This window comes from Anopheles maculipalpis, chromosome 3RL, assembly GCF_943734695.1.
Source record: "Anopheles maculipalpis chromosome 3RL, idAnoMacuDA_375_x, whole genome shotgun sequence".
NCBI lineage: Eukaryota > Metazoa > Arthropoda > Insecta > Diptera > Culicidae > Anopheles > Anopheles maculipalpis.
In genome coordinates this window covers 57,320,420-57,343,651 of record NC_064872.1, presented here as the reverse complement: position 1 = coordinate 57,343,651, position 23,232 = coordinate 57,320,420, and the positions used below count along the sequence as shown (strand labels likewise).

Below are 23,232 nucleotides of genomic sequence, written 5' to 3'. Positions count from 1 at the left end.
TCGGCACACGCTTGATCGTGGCAACAAAGAAGACATAACAAGCTAAAACGCAGAACCCACGAAACAGCAGGAGAAAACACCGACAAAAAAGAAGCAAACTGTCGAAACAGAAGGTAAGAAAATACAGTTTAATGCATGTAAACTATGATAAATGGTAAATTTGTATCACAAAACGTAGAGGAAAACATAAAAATTATGCTTAAATTCTACAGTACACAATTTCTCCCTATGCTTACCGAACTGTCTCTTGATGTGTGTGTGTTGGTGTTGTGTGTCTACATGATTTAGTACCAATACTACAACAAGCACCAACACCACTTTACCCTGATAAACCGGGGTTCGTTGGGGTGGTTTCGCTAGGCAAAAGAGTGAAAGTTGTGGGAAAGCGATTGTAAAAAATGCACACGTTGGGGGGGGTTGGAAGGAGTGATTGTAAAAGTTCACAGCTACACGGCAAAGAGATTAAGAGCCACGGCAGGAAAGAAATTGTGTCCCCGTAGGAGCAAGGTTAGGGGAAAACATGATGTCTGCAGCATGGCGCGTTCTACTTGGGCCACCGTGCAGCAGCAACCTTTCTCACGAACCATTTCCTCCCACGATGGTTTTTGTTTTGTATTTTGCAATTTATTTAAATTTGTGACGAGCAAAGACGATGACCTTAATTCCTTTCCAAACAAACAGTCTATTCTGTTTTGCTGTTGGTACAGTTGTATGATGCTGCTTTTGTAAGAATCTGATAATTTCATAAGCTGGTGCTGGGTCTCGATAGTCAATTTTGTAGCTCTTTTCGAAACGCTAGTCCAGCACAATTTTGGCCATGAACCACTTTACAACGCGTCCAAGATATGGGAAAAACATTTTTAAAACATTCTTCACATTTATTAAAATGGGACACTAATAAAAGACACTGGCACTGCTCTAATAATCTTTCTGAAACCTCGTTATGTTCTTTCAAAACATGCTATTTGGAGAGAAAGTGTCAACAGCCAAATATTTCTCTGAAGATGGTAACGGCGCCACAATAACGGTCAATATCGATCGATATTGGACCATGGCAGAACGATTTTAAGACAGAAGAGTTTGATCAAACATCGCACAGATGACTATTGCTTCCGTGAAAATATGGTGCATCAATCCGTGTAGCATTTGATTTATTGCGGACTATTTACCAGGAAACCATCATACGCCTTACAATCTTCTTGAGCCATTTATCTTGAATCGGCTTGAAAATGGACCGATTTGTGCGTAGTATATTTTTCTTCTTGATTTAACGACTAACTATGGTCTATCTGGCTATTGTATGGATTACTAGACTTGTTAGTAATTACGTAGTTGGATATTCAATCCTCCCTATGGGGGAACGATCAGGATGGGATTAGAACCTGAACCGGTCCTGATATGTGAAGGCAGGCGCCGCTGTCGCATTTGCTACTAAATCGCTTTACGAGGCCTATATATTTCTGGCCTAGGCCACAAGAAATGTTGCCAGATGCATTTTGTTTGACATTTTGAAGTTTGACATTTTGGAGCATAATCACACTCACAACGTTTTGACGTACGACCATCATTTGTGATGTTTACATTGACTTGAAAGTATCTGTTTTGCCAAAAAATGGATAAGACTGTTTTGGAGAACTCCAATCTTTGTATGGCGATGAAGCACCATCCTATAGCACAGGTAAAATAAATTTAATCCTGGCTGACGCTGAGATCGTCCAAAAACGGCCGTTGTGCCTGAAAACATTGAAGCCGTTAAAGATCTAATTGCACTTGATCGCCATGTGAAATACCGTGAGATAGAAGCATCTTTGGGCATTTCTTCCACCAGCATAAACACTCTTTTGCACAAACTCCTGGCCGTTAAAAAGGCGAAGTCTTCGGAGAAATTCCAAAAACGAACAACAGAAGATGGATCATTTTGCACCATGCTGATGAGAGCTCTCTCACATCGGCTCAAATGCGTGGTCAACGATTTTTGATCCCCAGAAGATGCTGCTGAAGCGTTCAAAAACCACGTTTTGGAGGTATCGCAATCAGGCCGGAAAAAGTGCTTCAACAAATGGTTTAAGCGCATGCAAAAATATATGGTCAAGAACACTTTAAAAAAAAAACAATTTTTGCATTTTAAACAATAAATAATTGCATTTTCATCATTAGGCCAGCCTACGTAAAAGTCGAATTTTAATCGCCTCTAAGTCCTTGCATGAAACTTGTAAGGCATTTATTTCCTTGACATCATCAACTAGCTCGCTATGCCTATGAAAATTAGCTGCAAGTAAAAAAAATAGGGATATTTGCTGAGTTCTTAATGCATTCCAGTAATATAATTACTTTTCTTACAAAAAAAAGGCAAACCAAGTTTTCTTAAGCATACAGCTGCCAATTTCTCAACCATTCCTACGCACTTACATTTATTCTCCCCCCTTTCGAGAGAATGCGACTGCAAAAGTTCAATGACCCAGGACTGGTCGGTTTTTTGAGCATAGCATCCCTACAACTGATGGTTCTGCGTCCCAGAACAACCCCTAAGGACAGACAGAGCGCGTCCCGAACGCAAACAAATCAACCGTTGCTGTTCCCTTATTTTTGCTCCTACTGCTGCTGCTGCTGCTGCTACGTAAAACCAAGGGGGAATCCTTGTGTGTGTGTGTGTGTGTGTGTGTGTGTGTGTTAGCATCTTAAGAAAACGATCCCGTTCAGGACGATGGGCTCGGCGTTGATACCCTTGACGAAAAGTTCCAAAAAATTCCCTCCATTCACCCTTCAGTTTCATCCCGATTCGACGGTCCTTCACCCAGCCCCCCGCGATATACTTCAATTCAATTTCTTTGCAACGTTCTGCTTTCGCACATCAAACCTTCAAGAACCGAACCCGGAAGACGTTTCTGGCTTCTGTTGTTATTGAAATTTCTACGTTTTGCTGGGCGGTTTTTCGGTGGTCTCTTTTCTGCTGCTGGGGCAATGCTGGTTCATTTTATACATCCGTTTCATGTCATGTCGCGGTGCTGGCAGAATGTAGTTCACTAGTGTTGGTTGCCTTTGCTGGTTGGAATAGAAAAAAAAAGGCAGGATATCAAATGATACGACAATCCATCCTGTGCGTGTAGCGTTTTTCCTCGCGTATTCTCTCCCCCAAATCGTCGGCGAGCAATCCTTAGCAGCAGAATGTCCTTTAGGGTGTTCGCTAGGGTGTGCGCTGCGTGGTTGCTGGTGGGTGGTGTGGGTGATAAAATACTCCCAACGCCCCGATTCACGACAGCTCCGGGGTCAATGTATCCTTCAATCCTTACCAAAAGTTCAACAAACTTTCGGCGTTTGATTTTCGGCTATTTTCGGCAAGGTGAATGTTCCACATTTTGCCGATTACCACCCCCCCCCCCAATAAACGTTAAAGGTTCGTTCGGTGTGCGGTGCGCGTTTGTGACGGAGGTTGGGAATAATACTTTGTCGCCGGCGCATGCGTGTACAGCACAATAACATAACGTTCGCTTCGACCACTCCAGGCAGACGGTGGCGATATCAACCATAACAACAAACCCAACCCAGGCACACGCACACCCCTTTGCGAGTTGGAATTATGTTGCAACATATAACACGTCGATCGAAGATGGCCACAGAGAGCAATGTGTCGCTGTGTGTGAGCATCCACAGCACGGCAAAGCGGAACTGTAGGACAGTAAACAAAAACCACAGCCGAAAAACTGCTCCGATAAACAGTTTCGGTCTGTTTATATACTGTTTCCCTAAGCATGGGGTAGGGAAAATAGAACGTTGGAATGATAACCAATTTGGTCAAGGCGTATTTATGGTCACCTTTTTTTTCCGCACAGTCATACCATGCCCGGTTCGTTACTGTAAGTTACTCCATATTGTGTAATGAACGTTGAGAGTCCAAGCAGAGAAAAATTAGAATATTCTGATGAATAATTGCGCAATACTGCATGTTAGACTTGTTCTTGACATGTGTTAATGTCTGCCCTGTGTTAAAATTATTTTTAAAAAATTTAAAAAATCCGTTTAATACAAGATGCACGAGATAAATCCTATAGAATCATTCTGCTCTATCCTGCTTGTATTGTTGGTTTGGAGCAATCCTTGTGCCTTCGGGATACAAATTACCTGCTAAGAAGTAAGTCTTGCTGTTTAGTATTCCTTCCTATACACACGCATGGTTCATTACCAACATATTTATGTTGTGCCCAAATGGCAGTCGGATTGTGTAATGCCGTCATTCGGGTTCGTCCGTGTCTTCCAGAAGATAACCGAAAGGAGGAAAGATAAAATAGAAATAAAATGGTTGGTAAAGGCTCTCTCAGCGTTCAAATTCACCACACCAGACCCAGGGCACGCATTTATCCAGCAGCAACGGCAGCAGATGGTTCTTCTTCTGGGTTGGCGTGGAGCGTACATACATAAATTTGTTTCCTCCCTTTGTTTCATTCTTCTTAAGGGTCTTTTTTGTTTTGTTCTGCTGTTGTTTCTATTAGTTCTGGGTCGTTAGATTGTTTAGGTGAAGGAATGGTTCGCTTCTTGTTCGTCGTCGATGATTTCTGTTCGGTTGTGATATTGTTTTAATTGTTTAATTTTTATCATTTTAGTTTCGTCGACGTTCTTAGGCTAATTAAGTTGATTGTGTAAAGAATGAAAAACACAATAAAGTACAAAAGACAGTCGATGCTTCGACTTATTAATTCAAGTGTGTTTTACGCAAAATTAAAATAATAAAATAGATTAAATATGTCTTTTAAATCAATTTCCGCTCTATTCGCTCTATTAGATTAATCAATGCAGTCGGATCAGTTAGCAATATTTTATTTTTATTATGTACTACGTATTTACCAAGAGGAGATCTCCTGAATTATTATATTTTCATAATGAACAAATTTTTGAATATTCTAATAATCAATACGAAAATATGATACATTTTGTTTACAAAAATCAAGATTATGCGACGGTTCTGATCATAATCTCTGATCATTATAATTCTGATCTAATTCTGCCATTGCATTTGCATTACTTCATATCCATGAACCAAAGCTGATTGAAAAACATGTCCGAAAAGAAAAGAAAAAAGAGGACAGAATAATGTTTTGCCTCTTCACATAAAAAAGGATCAAACCGGCAGAGAGACAGACAGCCAAATCGCCACCAATACGCCGATAATCATAGCCAGATACCAGATATTGCTCTCTCAGTATGCTCCTTTTGTCTGGTGGAGAAGCACATCGAAAGGATACAGAAATGGTGGTTGCATCCCGGTGCAACATATGCCCAGTCTAGAGTTGCAGCTGCTGCAAAACAGGCACAGGCAGGTTGTTAAATACAGTTCAAAATCGGCAGGCAGTTGAAAATTGGGCGACCGATCACGATGATGATGATGCGGTTTGTGGTTGCTGGTGGAAGTACTGATGCATTTCTAAAGTGCATTGACTGCGGTAACAGCAGCAGATGTTCAAATGATCGGATCGGAACACATAATATTGAGTTTTAAGCAGTAGCGAGTGTCACTATCCATGTTCAAACATATTTTTAGTAACAAATCTAATAAATGCAAATAATGAAAGCTAAAAGGATCTTGATCTATATTTAAATTAAAGCTTCATTCTCGCCCTACTGTCAGAATTATAGCTTGGGATTCTGTTACAATGTGTTCTGTATGCAAAAAGCATATTTATCTGATGATTTAAACCACTTTCTGAATATCAAAACAGTATTTTCTGTACCCAATTCTGTTATGCCTCTTAAGTGTTAAATGAATGTAATTTTTAAACAAGTACAGAAACCGAGCCCATGTGGTCTGTCAATTGTTATTCCAAAGCCACACAGGCAAGCAGCTGCTATCTTGCGCGCGCGAATAATTGTCGCCATGTGCTCCCCATTGTAGCGCTAAAAAAAAAAGTATGTTTCGCTTCCCTTTTCGCGCCCTTTTTTATTTACTACGCGTGTTGCGTTGCGTGTTTTGAATGAGAAGAATGAGCACAGTTCAGCAACATATAACGCTCGTTATGTTCGTCGGTTGGTACGTTCTTTCGCTTCTTTCTTCACCACTCGGCAAGGGGTCACTGAGCGGATCGCAATACACAACTTTATGCGTTTATCGCGGCACGATCGCCTCTCGCGCTCTCCACATCACATTATGCTTCTCGCGTGGAGCTTCGACTGGAAAGCCACAGCTGCATGTGGGGGTGACGACGGCGAACCATGCTCCGATGGAGCAGCCGTCGCTTTCGGTTGCTGTTGATCTTGCTGCTCTCTCGCTCCTTCCCTTGTCTCGGCGCTGGGACTACCTCAACATATTCAATGCATTCCAGCGTCGGAAAGCAGCATCAGCATGCCAAGCGCGCTGCTTTGTTGTCAATTTCTTTCCACAACTTCTGTTCTTTTATGTTTATTTGGGCATTTCCTTCCTCCTTTCGCCGGCCGGACCACCGCACCCCCTGAGACCCTTTTTGTTTCTCAACAATCTCCCATGCTACGGAACGGAACACCACCCCGCACTGTTCGAACAGTGTGTGATCGCTAACCACGCTGTTCGTAGTTATCTGCAGCCTCCGGGATCATCCGGGGCCCAGCGATGGGATGTTTTCGGAACAGCAAAGGGACGCTGAGAGCGTACCAGACCTGTTTTTCGATTTCTTCGAAATTTCTTCCACTTATTCTCGGCTCCTTCGAACCTTTTCGTCTGCTGGTTGCGCTTGTGTGTGCGCTTTCCGAGTACCGTTCCGGTTTCCAGCACAAGATGTCCTTGGACGGAATGGTCGAAGTCTGGTTCGGTTTTTCATACTCACTCGCTGCTTTTGTTTTCCTGAGCGACAGTTCAACAAAGCGCATCATCGGCTGCAGTGTGCATCCTGCATGTATGATGGGCCAACTACCGGGGACCGGGTTTTAATGTCGCTCGGATGGGTCGTTTGGTCAAATGTATTGAAGGGAAAGGCGAAAAAAAAAAACGGGACCTTCTTGTTCCCACAGCAGGATAAACAAGCGCCCGGCCAAACTTTCTCCAACCTTTTCGTTTCTTTGCAAGTTTTTCCGGATGCCTTCGACTGCCTGTCGTCAAACGGAGGGATCTTATTCGTGTAAATATGTTTAAACGAGCACAAGAAATGGCCTGAGCCGGACAGAAGTGGCCTCAGTATCATCGATCAACTTTCCCTGATTGTATTTAATTTTAGCCGTCTGGACGTATCTGTGAGCATCTCGTACGTTGAGTAAATGGGAGAGTGGCATGTAGTAATTCACTTTTAAAGGGTGCAAAATGATATGCACTGGAAGTACATCATGAAGTATTAAAATGAATGTGCCTCAGTGCACCGTAAAACGTAGCATAGCGTTGTGTCTGATTGGCTTAAATAGCTTCTACTCAATCGAATCGAAACTCCTCGGTGGGAAAAAGTCACATTGCTTATGCTGTCATGAAGCATGAACCGGTCAGGTCATGGGTCAATTTTCATAAATTTATAACGGGACTAGCCAGCGAATGAATGTATGCTTTTCCCCCCACCTTCTCGGTCGTGTATGATCGTGGGCTTTTAACGTTGGCTGTACTTGGGTTAAGAGGGTTACATTGTTGACGGTTATGTGAAGAAATCGTTATGCTGTTTAAGGAAAAAAGTTGATCCATGGCGTAGCGCAGGCAAGAGCAATGCATGGCATTAAAGGGCGAATAGGAGAGTTTCGTTCTGTTGGATTATATGAATATATCTTCTAATATGTATGCCTGTAAAACTATGTGGATTAAACTACGATGTTTACATTGTTTGTCTTTGGGTTTTAAAAAATGCACTGATTTTAAAATAAAAATTTACTCAGAGTTCCTTACCGTAATAAACCAGTATAAAAGAGAAACAATGAACAAGGCTTGCACATGCAGGAAGATTGTTATTGCATCTAATGACCAAACGATTGGCCCACACGTGAGCGAACCCACACCCAGTTCGTTTCGGGCATGATCTACAGGAAAGGTATCCGTACCATAACACGAACAACCCAATAAGCGGATAGAAATAACAATAAAAGGAAAAAAAGACAAAAGAAACGTAATGCGGGTTGATGAAATGAGAAATCCAACACCGTTTCCCCAAAAATTCATTTCAAGGATGCCACCATCATCCTGTGCACTTTCTCAGGGCCGACAGCTCCTCAGCGGCTCATTCGTTATGGTTTCCTGATTACAAGTGCTGGTAGAAAAAGAAATACAGTCAAATACCACCGCATGGCGAGAGAGACCTAACAGGTAGAATACTGCGCACCACACCCGCAGGCAGTGTAAGTCATTAAGGATTTTGTTTTTGTCGGTAGGAGATTAAAAAGAGTGTTTTGAAAACTTCATCCGTAAAGAATCGGGTTTGAATCATGCTTAGGCTTTGAAAAACTCCTCGATGTAGCTGAGATTTGATGCACTTTGTTGTGTGTCATATTTCGGGGGGAAAAGACTTAAATGCTGCCTCAAACAAGGGCCGCTAAAAGTAGTTGCAGTTAGCTACTGAGGATAATGGACGATTTACTCAGCTCGTTCAGTGCGATGAGATTTTGAAAATTGTCCACTATTACTCTAACTTCATTAAAGCATTAAAGCTAACGAATAAATAAAAGAACTCCTCAACGATAAGACAGCATCCATCAGACATAGGGTGAACATTGCTTGCAATTTGAAGGCCAACAAACACAAAGCCCCGTCATAGTGATCCTACATTTACTCATGTTCGCCTCTCTCTCTCTCTCTCTCTCTCTCTCTCTCTCTCTCTTCCTCTCCCTCGTTTCCCAACATTCGGACCCAAAATGCAACGAACCAAAGCATTTTAATGACTTTTTGTACATCCAAGACTTATGTTCATGCGGAACAGTTTCAGCCTATAATGCTAAAGGTTTTGCAAAAAGATCTCCAAGGGTGCTGCCAGCCAACGGGTCATGCAGACCCGAGGGATGAAAAGATTGGCCGGCCCCCGGAAAGCAAAAAGGAGTCCATAACGAATCGCTATCGAAGTTCAATCCCTACTCTACTGTCGGTCTGAAGGTGGTTAGGTCAATCGCTCTGGGGCGTCTTAAACTACCCAAGGATCAAAAATTCTACTGTGACTGAATGAAATTTAAGCAGAAAAAAGTAATAAATCGTCGCATTGGGCAAATGCAGCTTTCCATGCATTAGAGCAAACGTTGCATGCAGTTTCCTTATGGCTTTCCTTGTTGCAGGCTGATTTCGATTTGCTTCTTTTCATTCTCCCAGTAGAAGAATGTTTAAAAGCGACAAATGGGGGAACCAATCCAGTAACGGTGCGAGATGCACAAACGAAGCGGACCTTAACTGCATCACACAGGACCTTTCTGGCTTTTCAGTGCCGAAAACAGAACCAAAACATATGGCAATCCTTGAGGGGCTGTGATTGGCAAAAAGGTTTTTTTGTTATGATGGTGGGTCGGTTCGGTTGTGAAGTCCTTGTAAAAGAATAAGGAGTTAAATATGCATACATGTCAGCTAGCTGGCTGGCTGCCTAAGAGGAGAGGTAGGAAAACATGGAGAAGAAACCGAACTCGCTAGAGCTTATGAAAAGGACGTCCGCTTCGTTCCTTCTGCTCTTAAAGTCAACTACAAAAAAAAACGGTTGAACTTCATTGTAAATCAAATGTCCTTATTGATCCTGTAGTTTTCTGCACATTTTCCTTCTAGGAAGGAAACGACAGACAAAACTTTTTTTTTCTTGTTAAAAATAATATCCTACCTGCGGACAAGTTTAGCTTGTTGAATGCGCTAATGTTCGTTCAAATTTGAAGTGATTTTTTTATTAGAAAAATGCTATTATTCTTTAGCACCAAAAAGAGTTCCAAAATTACATACTTATTTATTGTGCTGTGCTCAAGATGGACAGGTTTGTGAGAACATATTCTTCAAGTTATTTACACTTCTAAAAACCAGTCATATGAAAGGAAATATGCATACAAATTTAGGTTTTCACGGCTGAGGTATTATCTTTTTTTTTCTTTTTCAAAATTCAATCAACGCTTCCGCTGGAACTGAACGACACGTGAAAATTGAAACTATGGTTTTTTGGGTGAAAGATGACACTTCTTGGGCCCTCCGATTCTGGGACAAAGTAAAACCCATTTCCTGTTCCTCGCAAGCTAAATAGTGGATGGGAAAATGGAAACCTGACTCATTATTACCACCTCAACTGTGCGTTTAATGCTTCAGTTGATTTGTTTCCTGTCGAAGTAATGTAATGAATATTTGTAATTATAATTCAACACCTAAAGTGATCTCCTTCTACTCTTTGGTTTTGTACGATACGTGTATTGCTGGGTATGTGAAAAAATTTATTGTTTGGATATTTAGCTAAAGCTTTAGCGTAAAGTGTGTATAAAAACCACAATAATAGTTTAGACTATTTTCGAAAAGCAGCTCGAGTATTGCAGCTCGAGGAAAGTGCAGACCAGTTATGAAGGACCCATTGACAAACCTCTCTAATGCTAGGTTTCCTGGAACTTCCAAAAGGATTCTGATTAGAATAAGTCCCTTGAATTTACTTGATACTCTCTGCTCTGTACACACCATTTAATCGTTTATTGATGCTGCTTTCCAATGGTTTAAGCTGACCTTATTCAGCCAAACACGTCACATGTATGGTTTTCAAGTATATTTTGTGCTTCTGTACAACTTCTGGAGAGCATCCTAGACTTGCTGCCTCACATGCTCATCTATTTCAGACATTTCGAACTCTCAAAAATCCATCTCAGAATGATCTGTCCAATTTGGACCCCAATACGAAAAATAATTAAAAAGTTTTTTATGCACGCTAAACAAGGATATCGCTAAACAATCCGACGTCTGGCCTAACTCAACAAGCAAACGCATTAATGTTTGATGAAGAAAATTGTTGAATTTGTATGTTTTTTTTTGCTTTCCTTTTCTACAGTATAACTCACGAGTATGGCACTGCTATCCAATGGCGCTTCTTCGATGCAGATAACAGCACAGACGGCCAACGGTGGTCCGAACGGTGGTGGCCCCGATGGCGCAGGAGACTTCAACTCCAACGATCATATCTTCTTTTCAAGTCTGTTTAACGCGTTGCCGTGCTGGGATGCGCCTCCGCACAAAACCAGCTCGGGGCCAGTTATGGTTCCACAAAGGTAAGAATGTCTGGTACTGTGGTGAATCTGTTCTGTTCATGCTGAGTATATTTTCATTTTCATTGCTCTCTGTATTCGGTATTTCCACATTCTAGCAATAACAACACTTCACTGGATCGTGATAGCATTAGTATTACGGAGGATCTATTGTTTTCCAATGTTTTGGGAGCAATCGGTACGGGCAGCAGCAGTAGCGGTAGCGGTAGTGTCGGAACGATTGGAATGGGCCATGTCGGTATCATCGGATCATCCAACGGATCCAACAGTGGCAGCCATCTCGGCCATGTGGTGAACTCTTCGAACGAAATTTTCGGCGTCATAGGATCGTCATGCACGAATCACACTCAGCTAACGCCGGGCACTTCGCCACAGACAAACTCCTCCAACGGCAGTCATTGTCCGTCGTCCGTTGGGGCCATCTGTGGACGATGCGACACTCATGCTTCGAGCCGCTGTCTCGACTGTAACGACGTACTGTGTGAGGACTGTACACAGCTGCATGCAAAGAATGCCTTCACGAAGGATCATTGCGTGATTTCGATTAACACAATCTCACCGATTGGTTCGGCGCCATGCATGATGCAGGGAAATGGCCTTCTCAGCAGTAATGGGGGCGGAACATCGAATGGCCCACTCCCAGGGGTGACATTGTCCGAACCGCATTGTGATGTGCATGGTGAAGTACTGCGCTATCTTTGCGAATCGTGCAAGAAGGTTGTCTGTCAAGAGTGCACCCTGTGGGACCACAAAGACCACTCGTGCATTCCGGTGGCCAACATTTCGCACGGCGCCTCGGACAAAATTATGTCCATTCTGGAAAGTGGTAAACTGGGCACTAAATACATCAAGGCCAGTATTGATCGCGCAGTCACGTACTCGCAGGCCGTTGAGCGGGATGCAATGGAAGCGTCGGCTCGCATTCGTAAAGCGATGCGTCACTTTATACTTGCCGCCGAGGATCGCGAGCGAACACTGCTAGACCGTGTAGATAAATTTCGCCAGCAGAAGCTAACTTCCCTGTCTGACCAGATGACTGGATTACGTGCCGCCCTGGCAGGGCTATCTCAGACGTCCGACATGCTAACGAAGGCGCTCGACTCCGTCTCGATGATGGGCAGCATGGAGATAGCGAAAACACTCACAACGGGCGAAAGCCAGATGGAACAGTTTGCAGCTATGTACAAGAATCTGCAACCGAAGGAAGAATTTATCACATTCGTGGCTCCAAACTTTGAGCTGCTGCAGGAAATTCGAATGCAGGGCGATGTGATGCTGGTTGGGCAACGTAGTAATTCCGTTTCCTCGAACAGCTCGGGCAATGCGAGCATACAGGGCCAGACTGGACCGCACTGCGGTGTTGTTAGTTCTAACAATGGTGTCAGTGGAGTGAGCGTTGTAGGTGGTACGGTCGGCAACATCCTAACGCGGCGCCCGGTCGTTCGCAGTACGACACCAGCACAACGTATCGGATCATCAACATGGGAGCCAATGGGTAAAGGATCGGTTGGTGGATCATCCGTTTTAGGATCTTCTCCAACGTCCTTTGGCATCGGACCGATCCCTGGAGCTCCGATACTCGGGCAGTGCATTCCTGGTTGCAATAATCACGTGGCAGCCAAACCAGCCGTCGGTCCCAGCCTCACGTTCGGTTTTGATGGGCATGAGGATGGGCAAGTTTCAAGACCCTGGGGCATTACGGTTGACAAGGATGGTCAGATACTAGTAGCCGATCGGCGTAACAATCGCGTGCAAATATTTTATCCCGATGGTACGTTTAAGCTTAAATTTGGCTCGAAAGGAACGGCAAACGGACAGTTTGATCTTCCGGCTGGTATCTGCACTGACGGCCAGGGGCGCATTATTGTGGTCGACAAGGATAACCACCGGGTGCAGGTGTTCTCGGCCGGCGGACTGTTTCTGCTCAAGTTCGGCTGTTACGGCAAGGAGTGCGGTCAGTTCCAGTATCCTTGGGATGTGGCAGTGAATACGAAAGGTGAAATTTTAGTGACAGACTCGCGAAACCATCGGATTCAACTATTCAGCCCCGATGGCTTGTTCATTTCGCGCTACAGCTTCGATGGGGTAAATCACAGCCGTTATCTGAAAGGTTTGACAACACCGCGTGGCGCTTGTTTCACACCACAAGGAGATATCATCATATCAGACTTTGAGAACCACCGTCTGCTGCTGATCGATGCGACTCTTTCAAAGGTATGTAAAGAGCTCTATCTACGATCAGGAGAATTTACGGATAAAGTGAAATCGTTTGTCCTCGTTTTCAGGTACTTGCTGCAAAAGGACACGAAGGATCAGCAGTGCACGAATTTAGTCGACCCTCGGGCATTTGCTGCGACGATGATGGTCGGGTAATCGTCGCGGACTCCAAAAATCAACGAGTGCTGGTGTTCTCACCCCAACTAGAGTTTCTTTGGGCGGTAAGTTAAACATATCGAGCGTTGATGAGAAGTGCATTTTTTTATGAAATCATTTTTTACAATCTATTTGTCGAATCAGGTGGAAATACGTCCTTCGTCGAATGGTTTGCTAGCCATCGGTATGGACGAAAAAGATCGACCAAGCGATATCGCGCTGTTGCCCGATGGCCGTCTCGTGGTCATGGTTGAAACGTCACCTGACGCAAGAGACCAGTGTAGTCCGCAGAAAACATTCATCCAAATTTACTAACGCATCGTGCCATCGAATCAGGCACCATGATTAAAGATTGAACAGCATCAAAGATCGGAGAGCATAATGCTTTTCTAACAAAAAAAATTAACATTTGAACCAAACTGCCAAAATATTGTTTCATACAATTAGTTTCTCTATCTCCACTCCTACTTACTACTGCTCGAGGCTCGTAAAAACACATAAGCATACAAGCGCAAAGTAGCCAACACTGTAGGCGAGGAACTAAAACAACAACACTGTAATAATAGATTAGTTTATAAGATTGTATGTACGTGCAACGCTGCTACCTCAAAACTCGTTTGAATAAGTTGTTACTTCCGTGATTTTATTTTTTGTGTTGATCCTGAGCGATAATTTATATTGCATTCATCGCACACCCTCGGTTTGTGAGACGATGATTGGAATGCTAAGAAAAAAATTTATCCATTTTATATAGTGGTTCGGTTTTGAATGTAGTAAAATTTAACACAGAGAAACCATCCCAATCCTGGAACCTGGAAGCTTAAGAAGAATTTAAATCAGTAACCGAAAAGTACAAGGATAAAGTTTTTATAAAACAAACAAACGATAATGCACATGCAGCACGACAAATTGACGAAACTTAATGTAGAGAAAGCGAAGCAAAAACAAGAAAGGAAAACAAAACATAGATTAAATTTCCTCTTTCGTCGCCATACGCAGTGTTAGGTTGTTTGTTAGATGTAAATGAAAAGATTGTCTTCAAAAAACAAAACAACAAAAATAGCAAATATGGATCAAATCTAAATATCGTGGAACGAAGAAGTACGAAAAGATGATGATGCATCGTAAATATAGTACAATTGTAGGAATAGGTACGCGCTCTGCCAATGGCAAGCGCATCTCCATTGTGACACACGCCGTGCACGGAACGTGTTACATTTTTTTTTAATTTTTATGTATTTAGATGGTTTTTAATTTTACTTCTATTTTATAGAACTTGAATGTTCTCTAAGTTTTGATCCTCTCCAAAACGCAGTTTTGATGTTTTATTAGCAAATTTCATAGTCAAGTCCTATAGACAATGCGTGTTTAGACTTATATCGCCCCGTTCGATACTTTGTATCGGGGGCCATAGGGATAAAATAACAAAAAATCGAGGAAGATACAACGCAACGGTATATTCTGAATATGATTGTAATTTATACATTATACTGAGAGGCAGACGCTACGCAATTTTACTCAACAAGACTGAACACGAACGAGTGAACGTAACATAAACGATGGAGCGTCTTGAATGGTTCTTTTTTACGTGTATTGAATTATAAAATAATGAAACATTACTCAAATATTATCGATTCGAGCTGCAATTGCAATCGATTCAGCAGCTAAAAGAACGCATAACGCTTGGCGGTATTTTGTGCGGCTAATGCAAAAAAAAAATTGGGAAAAAAAACTAAAAGCGTTTACCAAAAGCGATCTGTAGGCAAAAACAAACTAACTAAAACTAACAAACCATAGTTTACGATGTCGTAGCATAATTTTGAGTCCCACCTAGATTTTTGAAAACTTGTTTTCCTCTATGACTGTATGTGACTCTTGACCTGTACGTTATTACCATTTGAGTCTATTTGTTCTTTGTTCTATCGAATGAGTTGTTTAGTGTCAACGTACAGCGCAAAACTGTGCATAGCTGGGTGTGTGTTAAGCAAATAGGACTTTTGTTGCATTCTGTTTGTAGGTTCTAAACCAGTAGACTGATCATATACGTTTTGTTTTAACTTTTTCTTTTACACTACTAGTCCATGCGGGACAGCGTTAAGATATGTATTCGTTCAAGGAAATGTATATTGTATTTAAATTTTTTTCAGCACTACCTAACTATTGTCTAGTATCATTTGTCCGGACTTATTATGTATTATTTTGCACTTGTGCGTCAACGCGTACACGTACGCGCCCATGTTCGAATATTTTTGTTCGACATTACTATTAGTTCGAGCATTTTCAAAGTATTTTAGTAAGTGTACTGTCACGTTTTGTGTACAGAGTACTGTACCGCTTTCGTATGTAGTCAATTTTAATAGTACTTTATTCTGTTGTATGTATTTTGATCATTGTTGATGCACGTTCAATACTCCCATCATGTGGCTAGAACCAGTTTTGCAATCACTTTAAACATCACCTGTTAGCAGCTCCGTTTACCATACATGTATTTGCTGTATTTTATATTAGTTTTTTAATCAATCTCCTCATGTACAAACATGTCCCAGTCAAAAAGCTATTACGTACGCCGTACCGTTTAGGTTTGTTTAAAATTATTATATTCGCCAACTCTACTCCTAAGTTCTTCCCTAACATTGGATCATTGCTATCACCAACCCGAACTCACTTACTTATGGATCAGGAGATGGTCCAGTTCAGCTTTTGACGTATGCTATGTTAGGACAAACGCTTCAGCAAGGATACAAGGAAAGTACCCGAATGTACTATCTTGAACACTTACTGTACAGTGTAGGTAGAAAAACGCAGCATCGGATTGCATTGTATTTTTGTATACCTTTGTTTGATGTTTGACCATAGCCTGTATTTAATTATCGTCTAACCAATGATGCTCCAAGTTCCAAGCATTAAAACTAGCAGTAAGTACGCATCCAAATATAACGAATAAACCGCGTATTGCTAGCGTGGTCAAATAACGATCAATTAAATTGATAAGCGATGAAAGGGGAGGCACATTGAAGATCATATCTTCGAACCGATCGTACCGATCGGAGGATTCATTGAATCTCTGCCACAATATGATGGAATAATCATCGAGTAATAAGAAAAATGTAATATTCTTCAGCTTTTTCTTAAGCAAGAAGCAATGCAAGATACTGCCAGCAAGTTGTTCAATATTAAGGAGTAGTGTAGCGTAAGCAAAATGTAGCGTTAAATACACAAATATGCTTTGCACTGCAGGTGTAAAAACACCGTTTTGAAACATAACTTAACGCTAAGACACAATTGTATTTCAAGGAACTTGTATTGTAAGCAAAAAGATACATTACGAGACACACAGAAAAAAAAATCAACCAATATTATACCAGTAGCTCCAGATCATTTAAAATGACCAAACGAAGGATGGTTCGAGCTAAATGGAAACCCTTTTGATAAAATGTAACAGCCAAACAAAACGAGTCTAGTGTAATACACGCACACACACCCAGCGTTAAACTACGCAAATATGATCAAGTGTTTTATACATGATAAAAGGTACAAATTTATGGAAAGTCCCTTGTGCTTGTGGACATGAAACATTTAAGAATGGGTAAAAGAGAAGAGTAAACAAAAAATGTGGAAAAAAAAGAACGCCCCTTCGCGGATGGGCGGATTTGACTTCTATTCCAAAACGTGGAAATGCAATGGCAATTCAAAACTGCCACCATTTCAAAAGTTGTGATTTTGTAAGCGAAACCAAGTAGTGCAGACAGTAAAACGAAGCAAAAAAAAAACTACTGTGAGACGAAAGCTACTCAAAGTATTTTGACACACATTAAGCAAAGATGAAGTCAACAACGTGATTACAATTGCAATGATCGGAGCGGAGCATAATGATCAGGAAGGGAGAGGCAAACAAAAGTTGTGGTGCAAGAATGGAACTGCAGTGGCGGGAAATGTTTTGCCAGAAAAGCACAGAGGAAAACTAAACACGACGATACACACCAGCTTCAGAGGCAACAACAAAAATATAAAGACTTCTCTATGAGAGGCGAATCGCCAAACTTTAACGGTTGGCAAACACATTTCTAGAGCACCATCGCTTCCGGTGGGATATCTATAAAAATGTGCAGTTAAATTTATCGCAAGTTAAGTCTACAGTGCGTGTATAAGATTAAAATGATGTACGAGCGCGATTGCATCAATCAAATCTCTTTGCCCAAAAGGATGGCTGATGATATTTTCTTTTTTGCAGCAGAGCACAGCGAGAAAGCGCGCTATAAGCATTAATCAAATTATTAGCAAAAGTTGCCATAAACTTGTAAGAACCGTACGATTGCGATAAAAGTTTTATAACAAACGAAAAAATACAAGCAAAACAAAACAAAAACCTAACGTGGAGTATATTTTATTATAAATGATATGAAAAAAGACTAGTGAAATAAATGCAAAATGCAAAATGCATCATTAACAGACATTGCGAGCAGACGTGCATCTATGTGTGCAGGTGTGTCTCAACACAAAACGAACACAGACGCAAGGCAAAAAGCAATGTGAAAGCGTAACATAAACATTTGTGACTGGTGAGGCTAAGATCTCCATATAAGACAAAGAAATCATTTGATGAAGTTGTGAATGGACTAAGCTATATAAGAAAGTAAGAATGGAAACGTGTTTTCTTTTTGGTAGGTTAAGTAAAGCTCAATGCTTTTTTTATTCTTCATAAAAATCGTTTACAAACAAACAAACAAAAACATGCTAAAATCACAGGCTAGATTCTAAAAGAGTTTTCTTTTGAAAAGTCGCTACATTTCCAGTCTTTCTAAAATTAGCACGTAAACATAATTATCGCTAGATAAGTAAACGGTGTGCTGCACGTCTGAAAGTGTGTGTGTGTTTTTGGTGAGAACTACTAAATTTTGGAACATTGAGTATTTCATGCGATAGACGTGCGTCTGTGTGTGAATCAAATATTTGATTTTATTTCAATAATTTGGCTATTCCCTGATAATCCAAAAATGCTCTAAAAAGAAAGATAATGAGCAAGCTCTTCGGGCTTGTCTCAATTTCCATTTCGGGTCCTTCCTTTCTCTCTCTCTATCTCTCTCTATCTCTATCTCTCTTTCTCTTCCTATTTACTTTCTTCTTTCTAACATTTGGGTCAGAAAGTGGGAATTTTTAAATAAGAAAATCTATTTCCAAGCGTGACAAATAATAATTTACAACTTGTATGCTTCATTGCTACCAGAAAACGTTCACTCAAACTCTTACCACGCCAAACCCTACGCCAAGGTTGTGCATTTTACCGGGCAGCAATAAAATGAACTGAATTACTTATCGAAAAACGGCCAATCGAAACATGTCCTACAAACATGTTCGACTATCTAAAAATCTACCGACAAAGCTCAATCTTGAATACACAATAATAATGCTAAAATATGTAAACAGCAAGCAGCAGGTAACAATTAGGTCGACTGATCGAAACAAGTAAGACTGAAAGATTCGAATTGTGTACGTTTTTATACAGTGGTGGCATTTTGTATTTTACGCATTCCAGCGTAAAGTATAATCAGCTAGTTGACGCTACTTATATACACACAGGACAGACGCACCGACAGAATATACATAGTAAACGTACTTGCTGCTAACTAATGCTTGCTGCTAACTGTAATAGCCCTGTAACGCGTGTCACATGTGTGAGAATAGTAGGAATTAACAATTACAACTTTCCACAGTAACTTATTCAAAAAACATGTTTGAAAATTAAACACGCACACACACACATACATACAAATCACTATCGCTTCAGCCCCATCTAAAAACTCTGATTCTCACCTAACCAGCTCTTACTTTTATCCGAAAATTCGGAAAATTCCCTGCAGAATGCTTCTATTCGAATAATAAAATTAGGAACATGAAAGTGAAAATCATTTAACACACACAGCCCTCCATTTCAATGGAAAAATGCAAAATTTTCCACTTAGTAAAAGTGTAGTAGTTCTCAGCGCAGGAGCTTTCCCCGCCAAACACACCCGTTATGTATTAATCAAGGCATACGATTGTGTTCGATGTATTAGCTAATTAATCGCAACAAAAAAAACAAACAAAACTAACTGCGCAAAATAATTCCTTTCATAGGATTGTTTGCGGTATAGTCTAAGTGTGGACGACGTAAAGTAATATTTTTTTACAACTGTATTCATCAAACGAAGCGTATTTACATACATTTATGAACAGATCATTTGGAAATTACTTGAACCCTTTGGTAAAGGCTCATATTTTTCGTACCACAGTCACAAAAATAATTTAAAGAGTAGTTGAAGAACAATAAGAAGAAAAAAAGTTGGTCGATCGTTTGCATCTGCTGCTCTCGCATCGTTACACCATGGAACTACAGATGAAAACAATACACGCAAGCTGTTTGAAAAAGTACAACCCTAGCAAGATATAAGAAGTGTGAGCAATAGAAAGCAAAACATTTTTATAAAAATTAGAACAATTGATGGATCGTGACGATTGAACTACTGTGTAAGTTAGATGCTATGAAGCTGAAGAAACAACCTAGCAAGTAAAAGAAGAAAAAAGAACATGCAAAGGAGTGGTTACCAACGACTGATTTATACATATTTTAATGAAAAAAAATAAAACAAAACGTAAACTAAAAACAAACTAAACCCATGCAAAAGCAAACGAATGCACAGTGGCACACGCAAAGAGCAGTACTACTTATATATACGAACTGAAGCAAACAAGCCAATAAAATTAGCTTATCACAACTGCAGAAACTGAACTAACAGCCACAAAAAAAATATATATATATGTCCGTACAACGGAAGAAAACAATACCAAGAAAACAAAGACCGCTGCTAAAATAGCCGTTAAGCATCACAACAATCTTCTCCAATAGCGTAATCGATATGTACACCGTATTTGCTCGTTGTTCACCGTAAAGTTCACTGAATATCATCAACGTCGTCATCACCAGCATCACCTAGCGCATCGTCATACTATCATCATCATCACCATCATCACCATCATCGTCTTCATTATCGTCATAAATATACGTTAAATCTTTCGTGTATAACAAAAGTGCAGAAGCAAAAGCAAGCGATGGAGGGACGAGCAGGCAACGCAATGTTTTTTTTTATATACTTTACTTCAATTCAAACGCAGCTTATAGCTTTATGGCATAAGCAAACAATAGCAATTGTAAAACCAGTTCCAATACCGAAGGTAATTTTATAACACCACCATTAGCGTTTAAAGTGAAGAAAATAAACCACCGGAAAAAGTGTACCGTATACGTGTGTTTACAATTGTGTATTGCCTGCTGTTGCATTTGTGTGAGAAAAAGTGGGAAGCTGTATGCATTGTGAAGACAATGGATTTCAATTTGGGATGCTGTGGGTCACGGCAGTTTGACAACTGTCGCTCAAAGATGAAATGCTCCGCGATTCTCTGGTAGAAGTTGCCCAAAAACTTCTTCTGCTTATCTTCGGAAGGTGAGTTTTACAAACATCGTCAGCGGTTTTGTTGTAAGTAATTTTGTATTGTTGATTATTTACAGTCCTTCTCACCGTTTGAGCGAATGATTTGACCCCTAAAACCAAGGCACAGTAGGATGAAACCACCAGAAGCAGAGCTTTCGTTAGAATTATCCATTGTATTATACTATAGACTATCGGAAGTGTTGCATCCGGCTTCCATTCGTGGTTCGAGAAAGAAGCAAATGTGAATGTGATATGTGAAAGATGCTTCACCAAATTCACCAACTGCTACTTTCGAGGGATATACTTGATAATATAGAAAAATCGCCAAACACAAATAACAAATGCTTTAGTTACCTTCTTCTTCCTGGCCTGCTCAGGGCTGAGCACGTCTCGAAGATAATGTCAGGTCACCCCAATCCGTTTCCACAAAACTCGGTTCACGTCTGCATCCGATTTCCGACATGTTTCACTTCACTTGATCCAGCAAACGGGATCGCTATGCTTATCTACGCCCTCGTGCCGAACGGTTCGCTGACGAGCACCTTCCTGGAAGGGCATGAGTCCAGCATCCTCATCGCGTGACCCAGTCATCGCATTCTGCTGGCCTTCGCCACCGATGAACTCACCGTACAGAGTCCATCCATCCTACACATTAGGATAGTCCATCCTAGACTCGGATAGTGCAATATTCGTAGCCATCGGACGAATCAGTATGTGATATATCTAAAACATATGTAAAAATTTATTCACAGCATGCGCTGTTTGCACGGAACAGCTCCGCCAATTCTTCGGTATGAACATGATCATTGAAGACGTCCAGAACTTCACTTATCTCGTGTCAAAAATCAGCATCGAAAACATAGCAGATACTTGCTCCTAATCGGTCATACTTCAGCGTGAAGAAATTTTACCATTCAAAATTCCTGCCACGATGGACGATGTTGAGACTGGCATATGCCTCTAAGATATGGACAGTGCTCAATGCTGATGAAACCTGCTTAACTGCGATAAAGAGGAAGATATATAGAAGGGTTTTATCCGGCATATGTGTACTGGAAGGAAAAATGGAAGAGCCATCATAAAGGCGATATCTGTGAGCTGTACGAAAAACTCGCTATTGAACAGCGAATGAGACTCTCCGGGCTCTGTTGAGCTGGCCATGTCATGAGAATGGTGCCCGACAACCAACCTTCAAGCGTCTTCCGGTCTAAGACCGCGATGCGGTTATGGCGCCTAAGTATGTAAGTAATTATTTACTATTTAACAATTTTTTAATTACCGTTCCATTAAATAATTGACGAGGTATAGATCTGAATTGAGCTTCATGGCGTACCAGGTACAGTATGGAGTAAAAGAGACAAGACAAGCATCTAATTCTTCATACGACTAAACAAATGACAATACTTTCACTTAAATTTGTACATCAAATGATTATGCTGTACATTAGCAAAAGTTAAAAAAAAAGATGTTACACATTTCTTACACCCCTTTTACAACGGGTATTGAATAATCAATCCATTGTCCTACTGCCGGCAGCTGTTCTGCTTCCCAAAGCTATGATATGATATCAATCGTCAAAATATGATGGACAAAGACACTTATAATTGTTCTTCATATTCATAAGCGTGTGTATGTGAGAGTGTGTTCAGCAGCTTACCGTGTTAGCGTTGAAGAGTGTTTCCCGCTTTTGTCAGGTGGCACATCTTTCGATATGTTTATTTAATGTAAAAAGGCAATGGCAAGGATTACATCAGATACGAAAGCTTTCGTTAGGGTAAGAAAAGGAAAAGAGGCAATGGAATGTCTTTCAAGTACTTGAACTGTTTGCTGATGAATATATAATGTAAGGTCGGTCAGTGCATTTCATTTACTAAACTTTAAACAACGTTTGTCTCTTGTTTGAAGTTGCTTTATTCGTCCCACAATCTCATACGTTGAGGTGGCAACATTTAATCGATCCTGACACACTGAGTCTCTCAGTCTTTATAGTGTTGTCATTGTACATCATGCACATCAGGCGGCTGTAGTATGTGCATCGAATGCAATCACCTTCATCAACAACATCATTTGTAGTAAGTGAGCTTCCATCACTATTCTAGTGCCGACACTAATCACCCTGAACCGGTTGAACTAGGTCCCGGCATGGCCTGTATTGCGTTTGTACTTGTTCCTGTACCAGACACAAAAGCCTGCCATTGACCATAAACCAGGAAAGGCTGCTGGCCTAAGCGATGTAATTATCGACAATGATTCAATGCGATAGTGTTAA

At 40.9% G+C, this 23,232-nt stretch overlaps 2 protein-coding genes across 4 annotated transcripts in view; one reads left to right on the top strand and one right to left on the bottom strand.

Moving 5' to 3' along the window:
* LOC126561609 (protein wech) overlaps positions 1–13,843 on the top strand; it is a 374,746-nt gene extending 360,903 nt beyond the window's left edge. The window contains exons 2-6 of one of the 2 annotated variants that reach the window (XM_050217868.1): positions 74–113; positions 10,911–11,127; positions 11,223–13,338; positions 13,410–13,562; positions 13,642–13,843. In XM_050217868.1, coding sequence (XP_050073825.1) covers positions 10,925–11,127; positions 11,223–13,338; positions 13,410–13,562; positions 13,642–13,812 — 2,643 coding nt within the window. In that variant the 5' untranslated portion in view covers positions 74–113; positions 10,911–10,924 and the 3' untranslated portion in view covers positions 13,813–13,843. Of the gene's footprint in view, positions 1–55; positions 114–10,910; positions 11,128–11,222; positions 13,339–13,409; positions 13,563–13,641 lie in introns of those variants that run through there. The other variant, XM_050217867.1, reaches the window with a different exon arrangement.
* Positions 1–23,232, bottom strand: part of LOC126561246 (inositol 1,4,5-trisphosphate receptor) — a 437,037-nt gene that overhangs the window by 324,464 nt on the left and 89,341 nt on the right. The gene's annotated exons all lie outside the window — the stretch shown is intronic.